A 21,827-nucleotide genomic window follows, 5' to 3' on the forward strand; every position below is an offset into this window, starting at 1 on the left:
TAGAAAGATAGAAGGAGCAGATTATAAATAAAGAGTGAAACAATGTTCCAATAACATCAAACTGGATCATTTTTACAATAAATCAGGGCCTTGCCTTACATCTTTCACTTTCGTGCCTTTTTCATGGAATTAAGAGAGAATTATCAATATTTACAAGTAATATTTACAAGACAAGAAAACAATATCAAGAAGATGAGCATACATCACAATATCACAAGAGACAGATAAGCACAACAGTAATTCACATGTAAGGGGAAAAAATACAGCCTGCTGTTTAGCATTTGATGAAAACAAATATGTATTCAAATTTAAAAATTAAATCTTACCGTAAGTAGGTCCATGCATGACAAAATGAATTTTGCATCGCCAGTAGATTTTTGCTCAGCAGATTCTAAAATAATTTCCTTAACAAGCTCCTTGTTAAACAATAAGTATGAGCACTTCACTGAAAGCATATCGATAAATTCATAAAGTGAATGTTTTTCTCCAAGGATCTTAAGCAACTCACCCTGCATCTCAAAATATTTTAAGAAAAAGTTCAGGTCATCTTCAATAAGACATTCACAGTTACAGTAAATAAAAAACAAAATTCAAAATATATAGTAGTGTAACATCCATTTCACTAAAACTTGCAGCTCACAACTTTCCATCAGAAAGAATGAAGCATAGCATGGTAGCCAATCATTACACTTGAGGTTTTTTCAAAAACGCTAAAGATGAACTATAGTATATACCCGGCAAGACCACGCTTGACAGAAACCAGTGCCTGGATCAAGCAAGATCATCATTAATTTCCAGATATTTGGGTCTTTTAACTGATTAAGCATCTGGAAACCTTCTTCAGCTTTAGCAGCATCATGAAACATGCGAGACATCATGCGGAATAAACCATAATATTTCTTTTGGATCTCTGGGAAATCATCCTGTTTTCAAAGCATAATTGCTTTTATAATGAAAAAAATGTCAATCTTTAATAAAATAAGCCCTCACAAACCTGTTGTGTCTGTCGAAGAGTCAAATATTTCTGAAATTCTTGCTGTAACCTGCAATCCAACAGGAAATCACCTGAAACCCCGTGGAAAGCTATCAAATACTAGTGGTATAAACTTTAAAAACTACAATGATGCATTATCACCAACCTTTGCTTCTGTAGCAGAATCTGCTCTAGTGCCTTCAGTTCTACTTTATCAAATGTTGAAAACACTTTAATCCAATGTTTTACCCTATCTCTAATAGTCAAATCATGTGAGAACAATGAACCGCACAAAATGAATTCAATTGTCTCTGATCTGCAATGCACAAATTTAATTTACAAAGATACCAATCACAAACAAACAATTCCAGAGGTAGATCAATCAGAATTACAACAAAAACAAGGAAAATTCATATTACTTCATTACGTACTAAAGTCTATTCATTGGATAAAATTAAGGGAAAAAAAAGCTAAATTACACAATGATTAAGAAATTAGCCACCAGTGTAAGCAATGGTGGAGCATAAACCTGTAAAGTAATATCATTTATCAATTAAGTCTGATAGACTGCACAAATAACACACATATAATAGCAACAAAAAGCATCAACAATTTATTACGATAAGAGAAATCAAGGTATAATCAATATGCTATTTCAAAATTAGCAATCAAATAACATAAAACTGCCACGAAAGATGGAAGCTATCAAAAGTAAATACTGCAAATAAACTATATGTTTCTTACCTAAAATCTTTGTCATATAAGCACCGTAACACTCTGCCAGGTATCCATTCAGAATCATCATCATTTAACAAATCATTTTTACGCTTCAAACAATAACATCTGTAAAGCTCAGCCAATCTCTCCATGGTGTAAAGTTTGACAGATAGCTAACCAAATACAAAAATTAAAATTAGCTAGAAATTTTAAAAAAGGAGCATTTACATACATATCACACAATTCTTATGTATTTAAACATTTCACATGTAATCTTTCATAATTACACATATGGAACTCAAATCTTTAATATCACATCAAATTTAGCACTTCTACCCATTTTTAAAAGTGAAATACACATTTTCATGCATAGGTTTAAAGCACCAAAGTATGTAAATATAAAAGTTTAGGTGTAAGTTATTGATGCAGGGCAGGATGCACTCCCACAATCGTCACATGACGCGAGAGTCCCCCTACAGGGAGTGGCTCTCATTTTCATACCTTGACTGAACCGGTGCAAGTTTTCTTTGCGTTGTGGAGTCGGCTAGTCCTCGTGGTCTACTCCTCGTTATCCTATTATTATATATTTGTGTTTCTAATGTTCTAGGGTTAGTTTTTGCATGAGTTTCTGTCGACACAGCCACCAACATCTCTTTTCTCCCTTCGAGGGCTATATATGAGGGTTCGAGAGGTGTTTTGGTTGTATCTCGCTCATAAAGTGGTGATTATTATCCCTCTCGCCTTCCACATCCTCCTAACGTCGCTCCCGACCACCCTCAATTGCTGCAGCCGCCCCCAAACAGCCACACATAGTTGTTTTCCCTGTAGTTTTCCAATTCCAACCACCTATCCTCACTATCGGCACACCGGACAGCTGACCTCTTGTTGTTCTGCAGTCCCGTGGTCCCCTCCATTTCTACATTCCCCCTCGCTGCAGACGCTCGAAAACAATTGTTCCCAATTGTTTTCTGATGTTCCAGCAGCCCAGCAATCCATTTCTCTCGTTCCAGCTTGTTGTCATTGTTGTAACTCCTCCCCTTTGCTACCGCCATCCTCCTCCCTTCCTGCCACAACCCAGGACAACCCTTACCCAACCATTTCCCTGTTGTCCAGTCCCCTCTTTCTTGCTACCACTACCCAGGGCAGCTGTCGTTTCCCCGTCTTTTTTTTACCATCTCAAGTGATTCTTTGTAGCCTAACTAATTCATTATTCGATTGCTATCTGATTAATATTTTGTTCTTGGCCACGTGGATCGGATACCAACACATCTTTGTTGTTGCTATGCCATTCAACCCTCTACCCACTCTTTGCTACATCTCCAGACAACCAAGCCCTAACCAATTACCACCAACACCCCGAGATCCATCCTAGATGGTTGTGTTGTGTCTATTGTTATTTATATTTCCATTAGTGAGCTTGTATTTTCCATTTTTGAATTCAAGAAATAATATTTGATTTTACTATTGTTGTTTGGATTAACTCCAACATCAGATGCATTAAATAAGAATTGTGTGCTAAGTGTGTAAATTTGTCCCCTTCAAGAAAATAGAAGACCAAAAATGAATGACAATGAAGGAAGAAGACAAACAGATTTATCACGAAGGCGCTCTGCAACTGTTTTAACTGTGTCTACTGGAATAACTTTGACAGAATGGCACGCCAGATCACAAATTGCGGCAACAACATGCTTGCGAACATTTTCATCATAATCTAATAGCCGATCCGATAGAGCCTCTAAAGAACAACCATTATATACATGGTCAAAAATTATATACAGAATTTATGAATCAGCATAAAAAAAGAACAAATTTCTGTGCAATTTCTTACTAATTATCAGAGGTGCTTCAGCTCTGGAAGTGTTCAACATCAAGTAATTCTTCAAGTGTCCAATTACAGAAACACGAATATCCGCAACCCTATCAGCCAATCTCTTCACAAACTCAGAGAAAAGTGGCTTAAAAGACTCAGAAATAGGAATTCCTGATAAAGCAAATAGGTCTCCAAGTAGTTGGACTGCCTTCTGTCGAATCTCTAACTTATCTGTCTACAGATTTAAAATAAATCAAAATTATACAATGTTTAGGGATGTTACGAGCTACAACGAAGTTAAGTGCCAAAGGTTTCATTAGTTAAAAACACCATTATTATTAAATGAGCATATGAATGCTAGAGAGAAAAGTGTAAAAATGGTCCCGAATATTTTTATGGGGTCATTTAGTCCTAGTCTATAAAAGTGTCAATTTGGTCCCAGACTTTTTTAAAAGGGGAAAAAATAATTATTCCTAGGGACTATTTCAGCCCATATTAAAAGTCTGAGGACTAATTTGGCACTTGTATAGACTCTAGGATTAAAAGAAACCCATGGCACTTTACTCGAATGTTAGACATATGGAATAAAGCATTTACCAACAATTCTGCAGTCATAAATGAAATTATTCCAAAAAGAATTTGCGGAACACACTGATATAAATCATATATGACTTCATGATAATCAAGTGAACTCTCCAAGTAGCTGCTGTCTCCAGACATTGATGATACAAGAAAATGCCGAATGGAAGGCTCAAGCTTTCCAGCACAATGCTCTATCACATTCATAGCAAGCTTCCTAGCTGCCATTGTAAATCCCTATTACCACAAAAAGATTACTTAATTAATAAAGAACCAAAAAACATTGCTATCCAAATTAGAGTTCAGTTTAACATGTAAATGTTAAAATTCAAATAGATTAAAAGAAATAATCATAAAGAACTCACATTCCTTTTACGACCTAAAGGAGACAATATGGTAACTAACAGATTCTCTTGTATGTCCTCACTTTCCTCAATTATAAGGACCATGATTGTTTGCATTGAAGCACGAACGTTATTTGGATGATCGTCACTGCATACAACAAGTCAAAAGGTCATAGATAATCTACAAATTTACAACAAATACTTATCTTAGGTGTACATTTGCAAGTCAATGAATTAACATGAGAACTGCAAAAATCAACATAAATATAAAAAAAAATTCACTAGTACACCACAAAATGAACTAATTAGAAAGAATTTAGGTAGACTTGAAAATCAATTATTGGTGGCCAAAGCATATTTGTCAATAGCGAAAGAAAATGAATCATGATGTAATGCAAAAGGCAATGAAATTAAGCAAACCGTCATGCAAAGAGCAACGAGACGGACCATCTATGCGTTTAGTGATGCAAGTCACAAGTGGAAATTATGGAGGACGATGAGATCTATGAAGTAAAAATGTGGCGAGCTTGAGCGAGCATAGGCCCGGTTCATGTTTGGCTCGTTAAAAGATACTACTGTTCGTGTTCGACTCATTTATATATCGAGCTAAATAAATTTGTTTGTATTTGGCTTGTTTGCTTAGCGAGCCATGAGCTGTTGGCAAACAACAAGTCATTTTGATAGCCCTGATCACGCAGTGGCAGGATATTAAGGGTTTGGGCAAGATTTAAATCTTATTACTTATAATAAAATATTCATTTAAATAGAATTTAATATAGATTTATTCTATTTTTAATTAATAATTTTAATTGATTATAAATCTTTGTAGCCTTGTAGTCCATTAAATTATTTTAAGAAATGCTCATAATATATATATATATATATATATATAGGCGAAAATGAGTTTCCCTCAAGCTACAGTTTCGGCGACGACTGAATTGGTGCAGAGAGACGAAGCTTATGTTCAAGCATAGAGGAACGAATGTCGGCGTATGCATGAGGGATTGCAGCTGACTCGATCACGAGCTAACAGGGATAGCAGCGGCGGAACTGCAGCATGACCGCGATCTAGTCGCGAGCTTTCTTCGCCCGTGTTGATTGATCCTTGCACAGTGTCGCAATCCTTCATGTGTCGTGATCCTCCCGCACCGCTTGATCCCAGCTCTGCAGATCGAGCAACAAAGAAGGCGTTAGGCTCTATATAACAACAACACGCACGAGAGCTCCGGTAGAAGTCACGACTCAAACCTAGTAACTACTCATTGCTCGACTATCAGCTATATGACTTCTGTTCCTCCTCAAACACCAACAGATTCAGCTTTAAATCTTAGGAAGGCTTCTTATGTTGATATGGTTGGTTCTGTGGGATCAATGGATCATGTTTTCCCTTAGGTTTATCATGAATCATTTGAAGGTCAGAGGGGCTATAACCTCATCAAAATGCGAGTAGAAAGAGTGGCAAACTAGCTCTAATTTTCTCTGATGTTCAAGTTTCCAGCCTGGTTGATAAGTGCAAATTTACCCTCATTGGAAAGTTCTAATTGGGACATCCTAAAATGGAAATCGATCGAAAGACTTTTGAAGATCTCAAACTATTGTGACATTGAATGGTTGGTCTCTTTGATAGGAGACATTTGATAATACAATTATCCAAAGTAGATGACTATGCTAAAATATTTTCCAAGAAGTATATGACGATTGATGGGAAATTTATGAAATTGCTCAAGTGGTCTCCTGAATTCGATCCTAGCCAAGAACCCCCTATAATTCCAATCTGATTTAAACTACCTGGGCTAAAATTGCATTACTTTAATCACCAAGTCCTCTATTCTATTGGAGCTGCATTAGAGAGACCTATGAAATTAGACATACCCACCTTCAACCTATCTAGGCCTTCGGTTGCAAGGATTCTTGTTGAGAGGGATATCATCCTCCCTGATGTGGAAGAAATATGGCTTGATACTGCACATAATGGGTACTGGCAGCCTATTGTCAGTCGCAGAACAAAGTCGCTATTATTGTAATTATTGTAAACTAATTGGGCACATACCTGCCAAATGTTTCAGACTTCATCCACATTTGAGATCCAACCTTATTGTGCATTTGGATTCTACAGTTCCTAATAACATCACCCAAGTGGAGGAAAACATAGCAGAAACCGAAGATCTTTAAAAAATGTTGAATGAAAATTTGTCTCCTCGGGCTATTCCTCATTAACCAACTCTGCAGCTACTTCCCACTGCTGTTGAGACAATTCTTCCTCGGATCATAAATACTACAAATTTGGTTGTAGCTGATGATAGCTGATGTTTTTTGGAACCACCTATTGCGAGAGAAGAGGGTAATCAAGCCCTGAAGGAGCGCCATGATCAAAGTATGCTGCAGACTGAGACTGATCGGCAATTTACGGATCAACATACCCCCCAAGGTGAGCTCTCCATCAAAAATTCACAAATAGATCAGATGGAACAAACACTGACAAATGAATGGCAAGCTTACAAATCTAGAAAGAAGAAAAAAAGAATGTTATAACTCAAGAATTTTCAGGATGACTGTTTGATAGTTTTGGGCGGAAGCCCTCATCTCAGTTTGGTGTTTGACTCTCCCTAGTACCAGGGGGAGGGGAAGTGGTAAATCCACCCACCATGAATAAGAGTATTTCAGTTTTTTTTTTGGGTATACGAGCATTTTAAGTCTTTTTTTGAGTGAGTTATATTCCTTGTGAGTCGCTATTTGTACCTACTCACTAAAACCTTTGTATTTTGTCTTTTACATCGATGAATTTGCTTTTATTATATATATATATATATATATATATATATTTAATTATTTCGAGTCAAAACGAGCCGAACACGAACAAACAGAACTTTGATTGTGTTCATTTCATCTATATATTGAGCGCAAGAAAATCGCTGGTGTTCGGCTCATTTGCTTATCCAGCGAATCGAACACAAGCTACTTAACGAATCGAACACGAGTTGTTTGCGAATAACAAACAATTTTAAAAGCCTACTTAGAGTGACTTGCTTTAGGATTGGATGTTCTTTAACTCAAAGCATTCATGTTCTTTAAATTGGTACTTCGTTCCAATAAACAAAAACAGAACTTCCTTATTGTAGTATAAATGTTTTTTATGGTTTTATGCCTTATTTCTCTTATATTGATATTTCTTCAATATTTATATGTATGAGCAGTCCATCATAGCGCCAAGGTATATACTTTCTTTAGGGGGCTCTGCTCGTCATTAAGAAGTATGAGAAAAAAGATATTTTCTGCTACTAAAAAGATATTCAGTCTATTTGGTGATAACATTAGAGCTTTGCTGGTTTATGAGCATGTCATAGTAGAATCATACCATGTAAAAAATCAATGATTTTATATAATTCGGTATGAAAAATCTGTAAGTTTTCTGAGCAGCTTTTCTTTTTCTTTCTCAAATTTTTCCAAAAGCTATTCTTCGCTTAACACAATTTCGAAAATGATCAGTGGAGAATCAATTCTTAATTTCCCTTGATTTCAGTTTTGGATGCTTCAATGCCATGTAACATCAGCATTAAGCAAAGCTCAACACAGACATTTTACAAATCGAAAGTTCAGCCCTTCTTGTAGAGATGCTCACAATGCCAATTCCCTCCCTATTGCAGCATACCATTTTTATAACCACTTCAGCCTTAAGCTATCACCACAGTAACGCTTAACAATAGTAAACAGAGAAAATGTAGCAAATCCATAAAAGATGGGCCAAGAAGTGTTTAGCTCTAACCACTCAAGACAAGTCGAGCACCGGATAACTTTGAGAATAAGTGCGCTTGGAAATTATTAAAATAAAAAAAGCAAGATAAAAGATAAAACAATAACAAGGTTAATTCCTATGCCTTATGATAATTTAAGTTTGTTAAGCGAATACCATAAAAAACCATGATAAATTAAATGAAGATTCAAGAGATATGTGATCCAAACTAAAGAAATACTTTGTTCTAATATGTGATATGGCACTGCGTATCAAAATCAAAAGCACAAAATGAAAAAAATAGTAAATTATGTAAACAAAATAGAGTATTGATATCTATATAAGGAAAGAATAGTTTATTAGTAATTTTTTAACTCTAAAAAAATATATATAATAATAACAAATAAATGAACACAGATCCATGCATCTAAATCAACAACCTTACCTGACCACATTAAAAAAAATTTGGAACATGTCATTTATGAGATCGTAACACTCGAGATCCAGCATCACAACACATGACCTGTATCTTGCAAGTGTCTCTAAGATAATAACTGTCCTCTTAAATGATGGAGTATTAGCATCCTTTAAGCCGCTAAATGTACTTACAATCAAATCAAAAATGTCCTGCAATAAAAGGGCAAAACTTGAGAAATTATTCAAATAAAAACAACCAAAACAATACATGTAATAATATCAAACTAGAGAATTTCTCGGAATATTATGAAGAAATAAATTCCATTGAGAAGAAAATACCCTGAGAACATCATCACTATAAGGTGCTTCAGGAGCAGTTATCCGAGTGATCTCACAAATGCAGGCAGCCACGAGAACTCTGACATCCCTATCTTGGTGCTTCAAAACATCCTCTTTTGCAATAGCATCAACACACGGCTTCATTGCACTCAGCAAAGAAGGTGGTGGCGACTGTTCCAATTCGGAAAGACAGTTTTCCGCTTGCTGCAAAATTAAATTACAAAAACAAATCAATTACTAAAACAAGATTATTGCATGCAATAAAAAATAGTATTTACAGTAAAAGAGGTTCAAGGTACGAAGCAAAAAAGTTGTAACTCCAGTCTACATCACTAGAATTGCAAATTCTATTAGTAACAGTAAAAATTGTTTCCAGAAAATTTTAAGCTTTGATCTTTGAATCAATAAACCAGCTATAAAATTTCAACATTTAAAAGCATTCCTTCAGAAAAGTTTGCATATTACATCAGGCTAAAGTAAGCGTTTGATGTAATATAAGGATATTTCAAATACAAAAGCGAATGCATTTAATCTAGTCCAAGCCAGCAGAATTCTAGTCGGATTCAGAATTTAACATGCTTATGAGAAGAAAGGCAATCAGGATTTTCCACCTATTGGGCTCATCATGCAATGTTCTACCTATTTCTGCTCATTTTTTAAAATCGTTCCAGAAGATCTTCAGAGATATTCGAGTCACATCTTATTCTCTCATCCACAGGTAGCTAAGGCCAACCATACCTCTACCATCTCAAATATGAGATACGTTCCAACAAATAAATAATTTCGCACATCACCATGATTTCATTCTAGCATTTATTATTCTCCAGTGACCATAGAATCAATAATTCAAGTATGAGATCTCCACAATCATGCATGAGAACAGCAGAATTTTCAAGTATGAAATTCTCAACTCCCAAAAATAATATTTTGTATATTTCATACTACAACAAAGCCTTAATCCCAATACGTGGGGTCGGCTACATGAAATACCTAGGCTCGTCAAGCATAAAGCATACCCATTATTTCCTAGTTATTCACTCTGCATTGAGTGGAGAAGCTCCATTATTCCATACATGCCTGCCAAATGAACAACATTCACATTGTTGTGCTTTGTGCATACTTGTATTTTTTTCCATCCTTCCTCTTTTTCTATGAATTGGATTACATGATTCTAAACATTGTTTACATATGCCTTTTTGTGTTCATTTTAACAATTAATCATCCAATGCATCTGTTCTAAACACCTTACCCATTGAGACCTACGAATATTCCCCAAAACATAAATTTTGATGGATCGTGAGGTTCTCAACCAAGAGTGCAAGCTAGTATCAATCATCTGACTCGCCTGCATCATACCACAGCCAACTTTACCTGCAATCACTGCAGACTACTGTTCTCTTACCAGCTGCTCATCCAGCCATTGGCTTATAAAAGCCTCTATCTCTTACAGTATCTGTCACTATTATATAGACAGATAAATAGTTGCGGGAAAGCTTTTAGTCTGTTGTAATGCTTAGTCTACTATTCCTTTAGCCTTCTGTATTACTTTCTTTAGTCTATATTTTATCAACTCCGCATGGCACCAGAGCCATTTGCCTACACTTCAGCCTTCTCATAATGCATATGGATGAACCAACGACATCATCAGCCGGTACCCACCTCAATAATCTCTCCAATCTTCACAAAATGAGTGAAACCTCTATACCACCCTCTCTCAAGTTCTTGATGTCAGACATCAAAAAGAGTGTCAATATTCAGCTTATCAGAGAGGCGGAGACAATTACATCATTCGGAAACTTCGAAGTCCTCAAATTTTCACTGCAAATGAATACTTCCTGACAGGCTCTACTTCCTGTCTTAACCCTCAAATAGTGACAACTGAAGGAAACGACACACCTAAATCTAGAATACACAACTTGGCTCCAGCTAGAACACAATTTGCCCTCTGCTCTCTACTCCACCCATCCATTCCTATATTCTCAACCTCCTGGCTTCCAAGATTCTAAATACCCCAATCACGTTCGTCTACTCCACAAAGCCATTAACGGTCTCAAACAATCACCAAGGCAATGATTCTTTAACTTTTCCATCTATCTCACAAATTACGATTTTCATTTCAGCAAATTCAAACATTCCCTACCAACCTATATGAATGACAACACTAACATCTACATTCTAGTCTATGCTGAAATATTCTCCTCACGGAAATAAGCTTACTACTCTTTCCAACCTCATTACCAAACTCAAACATATTCACCCTGAAAGCACTTGGACCATTCTCATACTTTCTTGGCATTCAGGTTCACTCCAAATCCACTGGTTACTTCCTCAATAAAGCAAGATATGGTCAAGACCTATAACAAAAATCAGGAATGGCCAAGTGCAAACCCTCCCAAACTTCAATTCTAACAAAAATGTCCAATGACTTGGCTCTTGATACTCCACCTATTGACAAATTGTTGGTTCCCTGCAATACCTAACCAGAACTAGACCGTACATTGCCTTCAGTGTAAATTAATTGTGTCAATTCATGCACCAAACAAAAACTAAACACAACCTACTCTTAAAACAATTACTCCGCTACATCAAGAGCATCATTCAATAACGCCTCCCAATCAGCGAAGGGCACCTCATTCTAAAGTCCTACTCGGATGCAGACTGGGCATCCAATACTAGCAGATAACAAATCCACTGCAAGTCATTGCATATTCATGGGCTCAGCCCTTATTTCTTGGTGCGTAAAAAAAACGCATACATTCGCAAGATCCTCCACTAAAGTAGAATATAGAGCACTCTCTTCTACAGCCACCGATATATTATGGCTTAATTGACTTTTCAAGACTTCAATAGTTCCAACAACCCGTTGTTTCATGGTCAAACGAAACACATTGAAATTGACTATCATTCATTTGAAAAAGAATATTCTATCAGGAAATTACAATTCAGCACATCAAAATTCTCTTAGAAAATTACAATTCAGCAGATCAACTCTCAATACCAATCGACAAATATCCAAACCACTGTCCATCACTCAATTCAAGTATCTGCGCTGCAAGTTATCACTCCAACCATTTAACCCTTGACTTGAGAGGAAGTCATAAATGCAAGCTACTATCAATTCTGGCGCTAACCCATTCATGCTCAGCACACTCGCTGTATCATACCAGAGCAGCCTTTATCCGCAATCACTACAGATTGCTGATCTCCAACCACCTGCTAATCCAGCCATGGCTTTTAACGACCTCTATCTCTTATTGAATCTATCAATATAGCTGTTGTAAAGCTTTTAGTCAGTCGTAATTTATTTGATATTTCCTCAGACTTTTCCAATGCTTTCTGTATGTATCTATTTTATCAACTCCACAATGGGAAGAGTAATGTGACTCTCTACCCCAAGTTCATTGAAAGAGTTTTCTTTTTTATGCAAATGGAAAAAAAGTATTTTTGTTGATTTAAATTTCTGCTTTTAATGTATTTTCACCCAGGTTCATCACAATTACCTTTATTGACTATTTGCATGTCTTTTACAGAAAAACTTCGTGAAGTTTGTAGTAAAATATGATCAAGCTTTAAGGTTATATAAATAATGGTCAATTTTTAGAAAGTTGAAAAAACTGTAAAACTTTTTAGGTTTGGCAAAACTAAGCGGCTTTTAAAGACATGAAATTTTATTGTACCTCAGAACAATTTGAACAACTGAGATCAAATAGTTAAGAACTCAGAGCAATTGACCACTTCAGCATCAAAAAATAGATTTGGCAGATATATTCATAACAAATAGCAAAACAAAAGCAAAGGATGCTTCAGAAAATCTACTTATGCTAATCTTTCGAGTCACAACACATTGAAAACAAGAAATGGTGACCTTACAAAAAAAAAAATTAGAATATTCAAGCCCAAGCAAACTCCATTCTTCATGGAAAATCTCCCTCAGCCTACTAGTTAATGAGCAGAATGTCATACCTCAGATGATTGTTTCATTCGCTCCAAACAAAAGAATTACACTTCTAAAATCATGGAAAACAATCCAATGATTGCCAAAGGTGACCCATTTTGCATCAAAGAAGCAATTTGCGTTAAAATTGTATAGGAACGGATACCGAACCACTCGTTTCACCATATCACCATTTCATATGTTCAATGCGCGTTAGCATATAGTAATGGAAAAAGGGCCAATGAAAAGTACCGACAAAGATAAATTCAAATTCAGCACTTCGAAAAAACTCACTAACAAAACCCTAGCTCCAACGCAAATACCACACCAACTCATGATAACCTCAAAAACAAACCAGCATAGCATCAAATGGATCAAACAAGATCATTCGACAAAAAACAAAAGCTCGGATCCGCAGATGTTAAGTTGGAAGAGAAGAAAAAGCAAAACACCTTCAAGAGCTTGATCAACGCATCTTTCGAAGCTGGTTGACCCTGTAGTTTGGACCCTACTTCTCTCAACTGCTGTTGCAGCTTTTGCGCCATGTCCAACTCCCCAATCGAGAACCAAAGGAGAAAAAGAGTGCCGAAGAAGAGAAACAGAGGCTTTCCTTATTTCCGTTTTTCTTCCTACTCGGTTACTAGGGCGGAAATGGAACGAGTGAAGACCTTGAGCTTTCATCCGACGTTTGCGCCTATTAGATCGGGAGAGGAGGCCCGTGCCTTTTTTAGATTTGACGAAGCCTTCGTTGCAGTTTGATAAGAAGAATAGCCTTGATTTTGGAAGTAATTACGGGTTAGCCTTCCCGGTTTTAACTGGCTGTCTACGATGCCCATGGTTATCTAGTGGTGGTTAATTGCAGATTGACGGCTAGTTTTAAAATTTCTTAGCCTTGGAAAGCAATTTTTCCTCTCAAACGAACCAACAAGCATAACAAACAAACTACAATCTATGAGAAACCTCAAATTCTTAAAGTTCATAAATCACAATTTCAATCAACCAATTATTGATCTAATGAGAAACGATCACCTAACTGAAAATCTCTCCACGAAAATAATAATAATAAATTCAACTACTAAAACATGATCAAAACCAACCAACATAATAAACTACCATCAATGAATGAGCTCAAAGGACCACTCACCACTAATAGAAAGGAAAATGAATTTTCTGACATAGTTGAAAAAGTAGCATTTCCAACAAGTAAATTATTTCAACAGCATTAATCATTCAACAGTATTCACCGTCAATAGAGAAGAGGATGAAGGAAGATAAGCTTAGAAACCCACTTGTAAAAATCGTGATAATTTCATCCAAAAGATAGAAAAATGGAATTTCTAGTATGTTTGAATCATCATGCATCTATTTATTATGGCTCAATAAAGTGGAGTATATGAAAAAAAAAAAGGCTTCAGCTAGAACGAGTTAGTAATTGAGAATAAACTTCTCAGAAAAAAAAGGCATCAAAGAAGAAAGAAGATGAAGAGTAACCCAACCAGCAAATGATACTAAATCCAACCATTAATTAATATCAATTCCAATAGCCAATAAAAAAGGAAATAAAGAAAGTTAAAAGAAATACCAATAAACTTTTAAATCATTAGAACTCACAACTGATGCTAAAATTCTCTTTCTTAAAATTTCTTCTCCTACTTTTATAATTAGTCATTCTATGGATGCTTTGACTTAAAATCTCAAAAGAAGTATAGAACTTATTTAAGAACCTACAATTCCTCTCAAGCCAAAAATAATGAGTTATAGCTTGGACTGCTGCCAAATAAAATATTTTAAAGATCTTATAAGATTAAATGAAACAACACTTGATAAAAGTTGCTAAGTCAACATAAAGAATTTGTCATTTCGAATGCATTTCTTAGTTAGATTTTAAGACAATGGGCATTCAAAGAAGAGGTAGCAATGAGAATCTATTCATTAAAGACAAACTAAGAACACATTTTTTATCAACCATAATCTCTCTAAAGAATAAAATATCATATGTTATCTAGCCTTTATGAAAATCATTTTGGGATTGGCTAATTAAATATAAAAGTCTTTAATCCAAACAAATTGGCTCCAATCACAATTATCATAATTGATATACAATATATCTTAAGTGGCTTTATAAGATAGTTGTTAAGACCCATCCAATAGTGAGAAAAATAACAATTAATAATAAGAGTATCAAGAATTAACTAAATGTTATAACTAGCCACTAAAGATGATTATCAAAATATCATTTGCCATAAGACACAAGCTTACAAAGCTTTTTCTGCTTAGGGAAGCCAAAGTAGCTAATGACAATTTCTCATCTTTTTTTGAAAAGAGAAATGATACTTAACCAAGGGTTAAAATAGAAAAATAACTTACTATTCTAAGTCACTTGAAAAGATAATCAACTTCTCATTCTAAAAACAACTTTAATAAAGTTTATCAAAAAAAACGAAATATCAAAATTAAGTTTTGCATTAAATAGATCCAAAATGTTAATCACACTAATTAACTAAATGAGTCTATATTATAATGTCTCTAGATATGCATAGATTTACATAAGACATTAATGGTATCTAAAGAAGAGATGTCAAGACCACCTTGATATTTAAGTAGGGTAAGTATTTCATGCAATGTACGTAATTTCCTCTCCAATCAGTTGTGTTGTAAGAAATTATTAGTCTTAGAAGAAATATTCTTCCTAAGACCCTTAGAAAGAGTATTTGAATGGCACAAATGGTAGAGATAACTTCAAATAGCATCTTTAACTAACTAAAATTTGCCAGCAAAAAATAAAACCTTCATTTTTCAGCTAGCAAGCCAAGAATCAAGCTACCCAATAAGCTTCTAACAGTCAGTCATAAGAATTTTAGAAGTTTTAATAGTTACATCCAAGTAATCTTATGGTAGATGTTTAAAATAAAACCACAAACATGACATAAATGATTTTGTAGAGAAGATTGTATAGATTTTGATAAACATGTAAATGATTTGGAGACATTAACTTCAAGATTAAAGGTGAGGATGAAAGAAATAAGAATTTCTTCAAGGCATTATAAATAACCAATATTATCTTCACAAATATCAAAAGATCACCATCATAGATGAGGTAAAATTAATCACTACTCGCAAACAATCTATCATGACCAGCCTCATGAGATAAGAGAATAGAAGAAAGAACATCCAAGACAATAACAAGAAAAATGGTTTAAAGGACGTCCCTGCCACAAATAAAAAGAAGTAAAATATGATTTAATCTCAACTATTAATGAAAACTGAATAGTTAACCTGAGTAGTGTACTAAATTTAATTAAAAAATAAATGAGAGAAGCATAAATCGAGTCATTCTATCATATAAAAAGAGCATATTCACATTGTCAAGGGTTTTTTTAAGATACATTTTAGAACAATTTTTATTATTATAACTTCAAGTATTGAAAGCATAAAGCAGATCATTATCTAAAATAATATTTTCAACTATATCTATATTTCTAAGAAGCGGCTTGTGATGGATTAATGATATTAGGAAGATTAGATTTGAGATGACCAACTAATAATTTTGAAATGACCTTGTAAAAGGCATTACATAGAGAAATTGGTTTACAGTCTTCAAGAGACTTGTCACCAAGTTTCTTAGGAAGCATAGTGATGATTGGATGTTTAAGTCTTGTAGGAAGTTTACTTTTTTCTTAATAAAATACTGATGTGCCTCAAAACAAGTCTACAAGTCTTCTCTAAATCAATTATGATCAGGAGATTTGTGTGACACAATAAAGAAGAAAACATGCTTAATATTAGATTCAAAGAGAAATGAAGGTATTGCTATAAAAATTAGAAACATACTTATTAATGGAAAAATGAGCAGCACTATCATTCTAATTTTGAACATGGGAGTTAAGTAGATTAGAATAATAGGCAATGAATTCTTCAACAGTGATATCCTATTGATGAATTTATATATCATTAACAAAAAAAACATTTATAAAGCTATAATTAATCCTGATTTTTGTCTTTAACAAAAGAATTTAAAATCAACTCCCTCTTTTTGAAGCCAAGAGCATTTAGCTCTTTATTTGTCCACTTGTATTCACCAAGAATGACTTTGAGAAAGTCTTTTTTGTAAGGAAAAATCATGAATCAATAACTCCTCGCAGGAAAAGTTTCAACCTGATTAAGAATAGAAATCTATTGAGCTTAAGCTCAAACATGAACTTTATTAAACAACTAGAAGAATTCTAATTCCAACCCGTAAGAGCAGCCTTTACATTTTTATGCCTATTGCAAAGAGCAAAAAATTGATCCCCTTTAACTTGTATGCCCCAGGCATCAGAGACAATATACAAAAATATGAGTAAAGGCTGCATAATTTTTTATAAAGAAATTTGCATCTAGGCTTAAAGGAAGTACACAAACAAACATAGATTGGAGCAGGTTTAAGATAATAAAAGTCCAACACCTTGAAGAAAGAATGAGGAAAAACATCCAACTAAAATGAATTACATAAAGATTTTTCTAGATAAACATTTGATGGGATATTTAGGTTGGTTATTAAGCCAATTAAAAGATAAACTAGTATTCTAAAGTTCAATAAAGCCAGAAGCCAATATGAAGTTATTAAAATCCAAGAGCTAACTTTGAATAAGGATAAAACCCATAATATTCTATTCCAAATGAAGGATACAATTAAAATCTACCAAAAGGATCCATGGACCCTGAATAGTAACAAACAAAGAAGAAATATAATTCCATAAAGTCTTCCTCAACTGAGAATTGATATCAACATAACAAATAGTAATGTAGAAAAAAAAAAGAGGAGAAATAAGAAGAAAAATCTATTGAGCATTAAATTCTAGAGTAGCTTAAGGAAGAATCAAAGAATTTCATTTCACCCAAATTCAATCATTATTAGTCATATTAAAATTATTAATATTGTCATAAATATGAAAAGTCTTTAATTGATTTAAAGAAAATTTATTGAAAGAGAAAGAATCAGAAAGCTTCGTCTCTATCAAACATAAAAAGTCAAACTTACTGTCTTTAAAAGTTTTTTATAAATAGCAATCTCGATCTCATTGTTGAGCCCTCTAACATTCCAGAAAAGAATTTTAGAAAATTATATCAAGAAATTATATATGTGAGTGATCTCACATAATTTTTTTAAGGCTAGAAACAAATGAATAATTAATAAATTTTAATTTCTCATGTAAATTGGTAATTAGTTACAGAAATAAATATAATAAATAAATAAATATGTGAAAAATACCAAGTCAAATGAAATTTGGAAGGAAATCTTAAAAATAAAAAGATCATCTAGTAAAACAGTGGTTTCACCCATTTGAATTCATGATATCCTTTGGGATGTATAAGGTTATAAGTGTAAAATCGATATTTGAACTTTTAATATTTTGTTTCTAAATCTCAATTAAAACAGAGAATTACACGATCAAAATTTAATGTCATGTTTGATTAACATTTGAAATGAAATGATTAAGTTGAATTTTGATTTGAAAAGCAAATTTATGAAGAAAGGTAAATTTGTAAATATTTGAAATATCGAGAATTTATCTTTTACAATTCTTGGAAAATCCTAATTAATGTCAATTGTTATATACTCATTCAAAGCATTATTTAGTACATTTGTTGATAATATAATATAATTGGCAAATTAATTTTTTCAAACTTTAAGACAATTGGGGAAAAAATGAAAATTTATAAAGATGGCCTAATTGTTGATTTAAACATTTGGGATTTAAAATAGGATAAAAATTTGATTGGAGTTTATTACAAAATTGATAAATACTCAATTTACAGTAAAATATACTTATGTGAGATATATATTTATGATTTCCAAAAAATAAAAAATACATCCTTCCTTACTTTTAAACCCATAAATTGGATACTTAAACATTAAAATTTTTGGAATCTAATCTCAAATGATTACTAATTAACCAAATAGTAAAATTCAATATTTTTTTGTTGTTTAAAAGTTATTAAGGATATATTTGTAACTTATCCAAAATTATAAATATATTCTTATTACTTTTAAACTGACAAAATAAACATTTCAAATCTAAATCTTGCAAAACTTGACTTGAAACCATTAATAAGAGGTTAAACAATAACATTCATTGTTTAAAAGCAAAGATGGACACATTTATAACTTTTTTAAATAACAAATATATCATTCTCATCATTAAAATAAATATATTAAATGTTTGAAATAAAAAATCTTCAGTGACTAATTTTAATCATTCACTAACAGAGAAGAAAAACATAGAATGTCAAATCCACTTTGAAATAAAGTAGTTTAAGTCAAAATACTCAAACTATAAATATATCCTTACATGCTAAAACTCTGATAACTTCTTTAAGAAAACTCTACAATTTCTTAAAATTTTCACCAATAAATAAAAAAATAGGAAATATCAAGATATACAAATATGTTTTCCATTAAATAATTTTTAAATAATAAATTTATTAATAAATGCAATAATTCATAGATATTTTAAATGAATTTAGAATGACTTGAAAATTTTATATTTTATTTAGAATTACATTAAAAATATTTCCCTTAAATTTTAAAGGGTTTTAGAGGTAATTTGAATTTATTATAAATTTTTCAATAAAAAATACCCAAAATTCAAATAATTCTAATAAATCAATAAAAATTCTAAAATTCAAATATTTCTCACAAAACTTTTTTTGGACACAATAAAAACTTTTAAAAAAAAATTAAGTTAATATGAAAAAAAATTTATCAAAATACACAAAACCCTAAAAATCATAAAAATGAATGCAATTTAAATCATAAAAATTCAAAAAAATATTCAATATTCCCAAAATTTTGCTTATCCTGCTCTAAAAGATCTATCATCACTTCCCTAGGGGTTTATAACATCTTATAAGCGATAATAATTTTTAAGGACATATATGCTTCATAAATATATGTAGGACATTTAACAAAATAATAAAATAAATTTAAATAAGATTCATAAAAAGATTCATAAAATTTTTATTAAATTCTAGAAATAATAAAAATTTAAAATAAATTTTTCTCTTAGTAAATTTTAAAGAAAATATCAATGTTCGTGATTTGAACAATAAAGTCTATTTTGGCTCGCCTCACTTTGTGTACTCTCTACCTTTAGACTTTCTTTATGACATTAACCCTAATTTTAATGTTAAACTATAGTGAGGTTATTCTATTTTGTTGTGCTCCTTGTGTTGTGTTTGTTTGGTTTGCTCATTTAAAATTATTTGGTTATGGTCATTTTTTTCTCACTAGGCTTAATGTTTTGGCCGAGTGAATAGTCTATCCTTTATATTATGTAAGATTTTCCTTACATGTTATGTTTTGCTAACATTGTTTTATAATGACTATAGTAAGCTTAGTATGTGCTAACTCTATTTTGCAGAGCATTGTAGTAAACTTTTGTTGTTATAGTAAACAAATGCTTACTTTCCCACTGTATTTTTTTTTTAGAGTTGGGATGTCTTTCATAGTTAGTCAACTATTGATATCTAAACTATTCAACGCAATATGAAAAAAATTGAAAGCCACGACACACCAAGAAGGGAAGGGGATGAATTGGTTTATTAAAAATTTTAATATTAATTTGTTTAAAAATTTAAATGATTTAAAAAAAATTATGAAGTCAAAGTGCTTAAAACATAAAACACAGAAGAGAATTTCTTCCGTGGTTTGACCAAACCATGAAATTGGACTACTTCACGCCTAGTCAAACCCACAGACTATGATCTCATTGCCCAATCAATTAATCTCCTTCACATTGAGTGTAGGTGGAGAAATCCTTACAAATCACAATAAAAAATTTAGAAAACAAAATAAATAAGAAAATCAATTTTGAATTTCACTAATGCTTAATAAAATATTAAATCAAATAAGAATTTAAAATAAAACTTCAGTAAATCTTATGGTCAATCGGTCGTTACACAAAATATATTGTTGTTCATAAAAGAGCTCACGTATATTTCTCAAGCTTGAAGAGGCTTCAATGCTCTTTCGAAAGTTTATTACTCTTGAAGAAGAAATAAAATCACGAATTTTGTTCTATTTTTTTTCATTTATGCTTTGCTCTTTGTAAAAAGACTTAATAAGAATATAATCCAAAAATCATTTAAAATTACATTGAATGAAACTATTTAGTGATATATGATAAATACGCGTTAATGCAATATTTAAGCAATTTAAGAATAGAGTGGATTGATTAAAAGATTTAGTAGGAAAAATAACAAACCTGCTTTAATATACTCAGAAGAAAAAAAGATATATCTTGCTGAACCTTTGAAATTTACTTTCGTTGGCAAATTCATGTTTGCCCACCCTAAATTGGATATCAAAAGGAAATTTTTTGCGATTTAAAATTAATTGGTGAAAAGAATGTTGGTTTGATTGATGGTCGTCACCTCATGATCCATTTAGGTAGGGAAGAAGAATATACTTTACGATTTGCTAAAAAAAGTCTTACAAATTGAGGAAATTAACATGAAAATTATGAAGTGGACTACTGATTTTAATCCTAAGGAAGAACCCCTATCTTCTAGGGGTGTAAACGAGTCGAACACAAGCTGAGCATTTCAAGCTCAAAAAGTGTGTTCGTGTTCGGCTCGTTTGCTGAACAAGCTGAACACGAGCTGTTCACGAACAAAGAGTTTTTTTAACAACCCTAATTATGTAATCATAAGACAATCAGGGTTTGAGCAAGATTTAAAAATTATTATTTATATTAAAACATCATTTGAATCTAATTTAATAATTTTTATTCTATTTTCTTAATCAATATTTTAATTGGTTATAAATCTTTGTAGCCTTGTAGTCAATTAGATTTTTTTTAAAATACTACTTTATATATATATATACGTATGTGTATATATATGTATATGTATATATATGTATATATATGTATATATATCTATATATATATGTATATATATATATATATATATATATATATGTATATATATATATATAGAGA

General features: G+C 32.5%; 1 protein-coding gene across 1 annotated transcript in view; it reads right to left on the reverse strand.

Moving 5' to 3' along the window:
* Positions 1-13,556, reverse strand: part of LOC110037675 (sister chromatid cohesion protein PDS5 homolog A) — a 64,552-nt gene extending 50,996 nt beyond the window's left edge. Inside the window, exons 1-12 of the mRNA XM_020742374.1 lie at positions 13,296-13,556; positions 8,910-9,113; positions 8,599-8,780; positions 4,445-4,571; positions 4,098-4,316; positions 3,519-3,735; positions 3,280-3,425; positions 1,718-1,863; positions 1,140-1,289; positions 995-1,043; positions 735-923; positions 327-509 (exon numbers count right to left, since the gene is read on the reverse strand). Coding sequence (XP_020598033.1) covers positions 327-509; positions 735-923; positions 995-1,043; positions 1,140-1,289; positions 1,718-1,863; positions 3,280-3,425; positions 3,519-3,735; positions 4,098-4,316; positions 4,445-4,571; positions 8,599-8,780; positions 8,910-9,113; positions 13,296-13,388 — 1,905 coding nt within the window. The 5' untranslated portion in view covers positions 13,389-13,556. The remainder of the gene's footprint in view (positions 1-326; positions 510-734; positions 924-994; positions 1,044-1,139; positions 1,290-1,717; positions 1,864-3,279; positions 3,426-3,518; positions 3,736-4,097; positions 4,317-4,444; positions 4,572-8,598; positions 8,781-8,909; positions 9,114-13,295) is intronic.
* Positions 13,557-21,827: the final 8,271 nt, after the last annotated feature.

The sequence above is a fragment of the Phalaenopsis equestris genome, unplaced genomic scaffold (assembly GCF_001263595.1).
Source record: "Phalaenopsis equestris unplaced genomic scaffold, ASM126359v1 Scaffold223304, whole genome shotgun sequence".
In the NCBI taxonomy this organism is placed as follows: domain Eukaryota; kingdom Viridiplantae; phylum Streptophyta; class Magnoliopsida; order Asparagales; family Orchidaceae; genus Phalaenopsis; species Phalaenopsis equestris.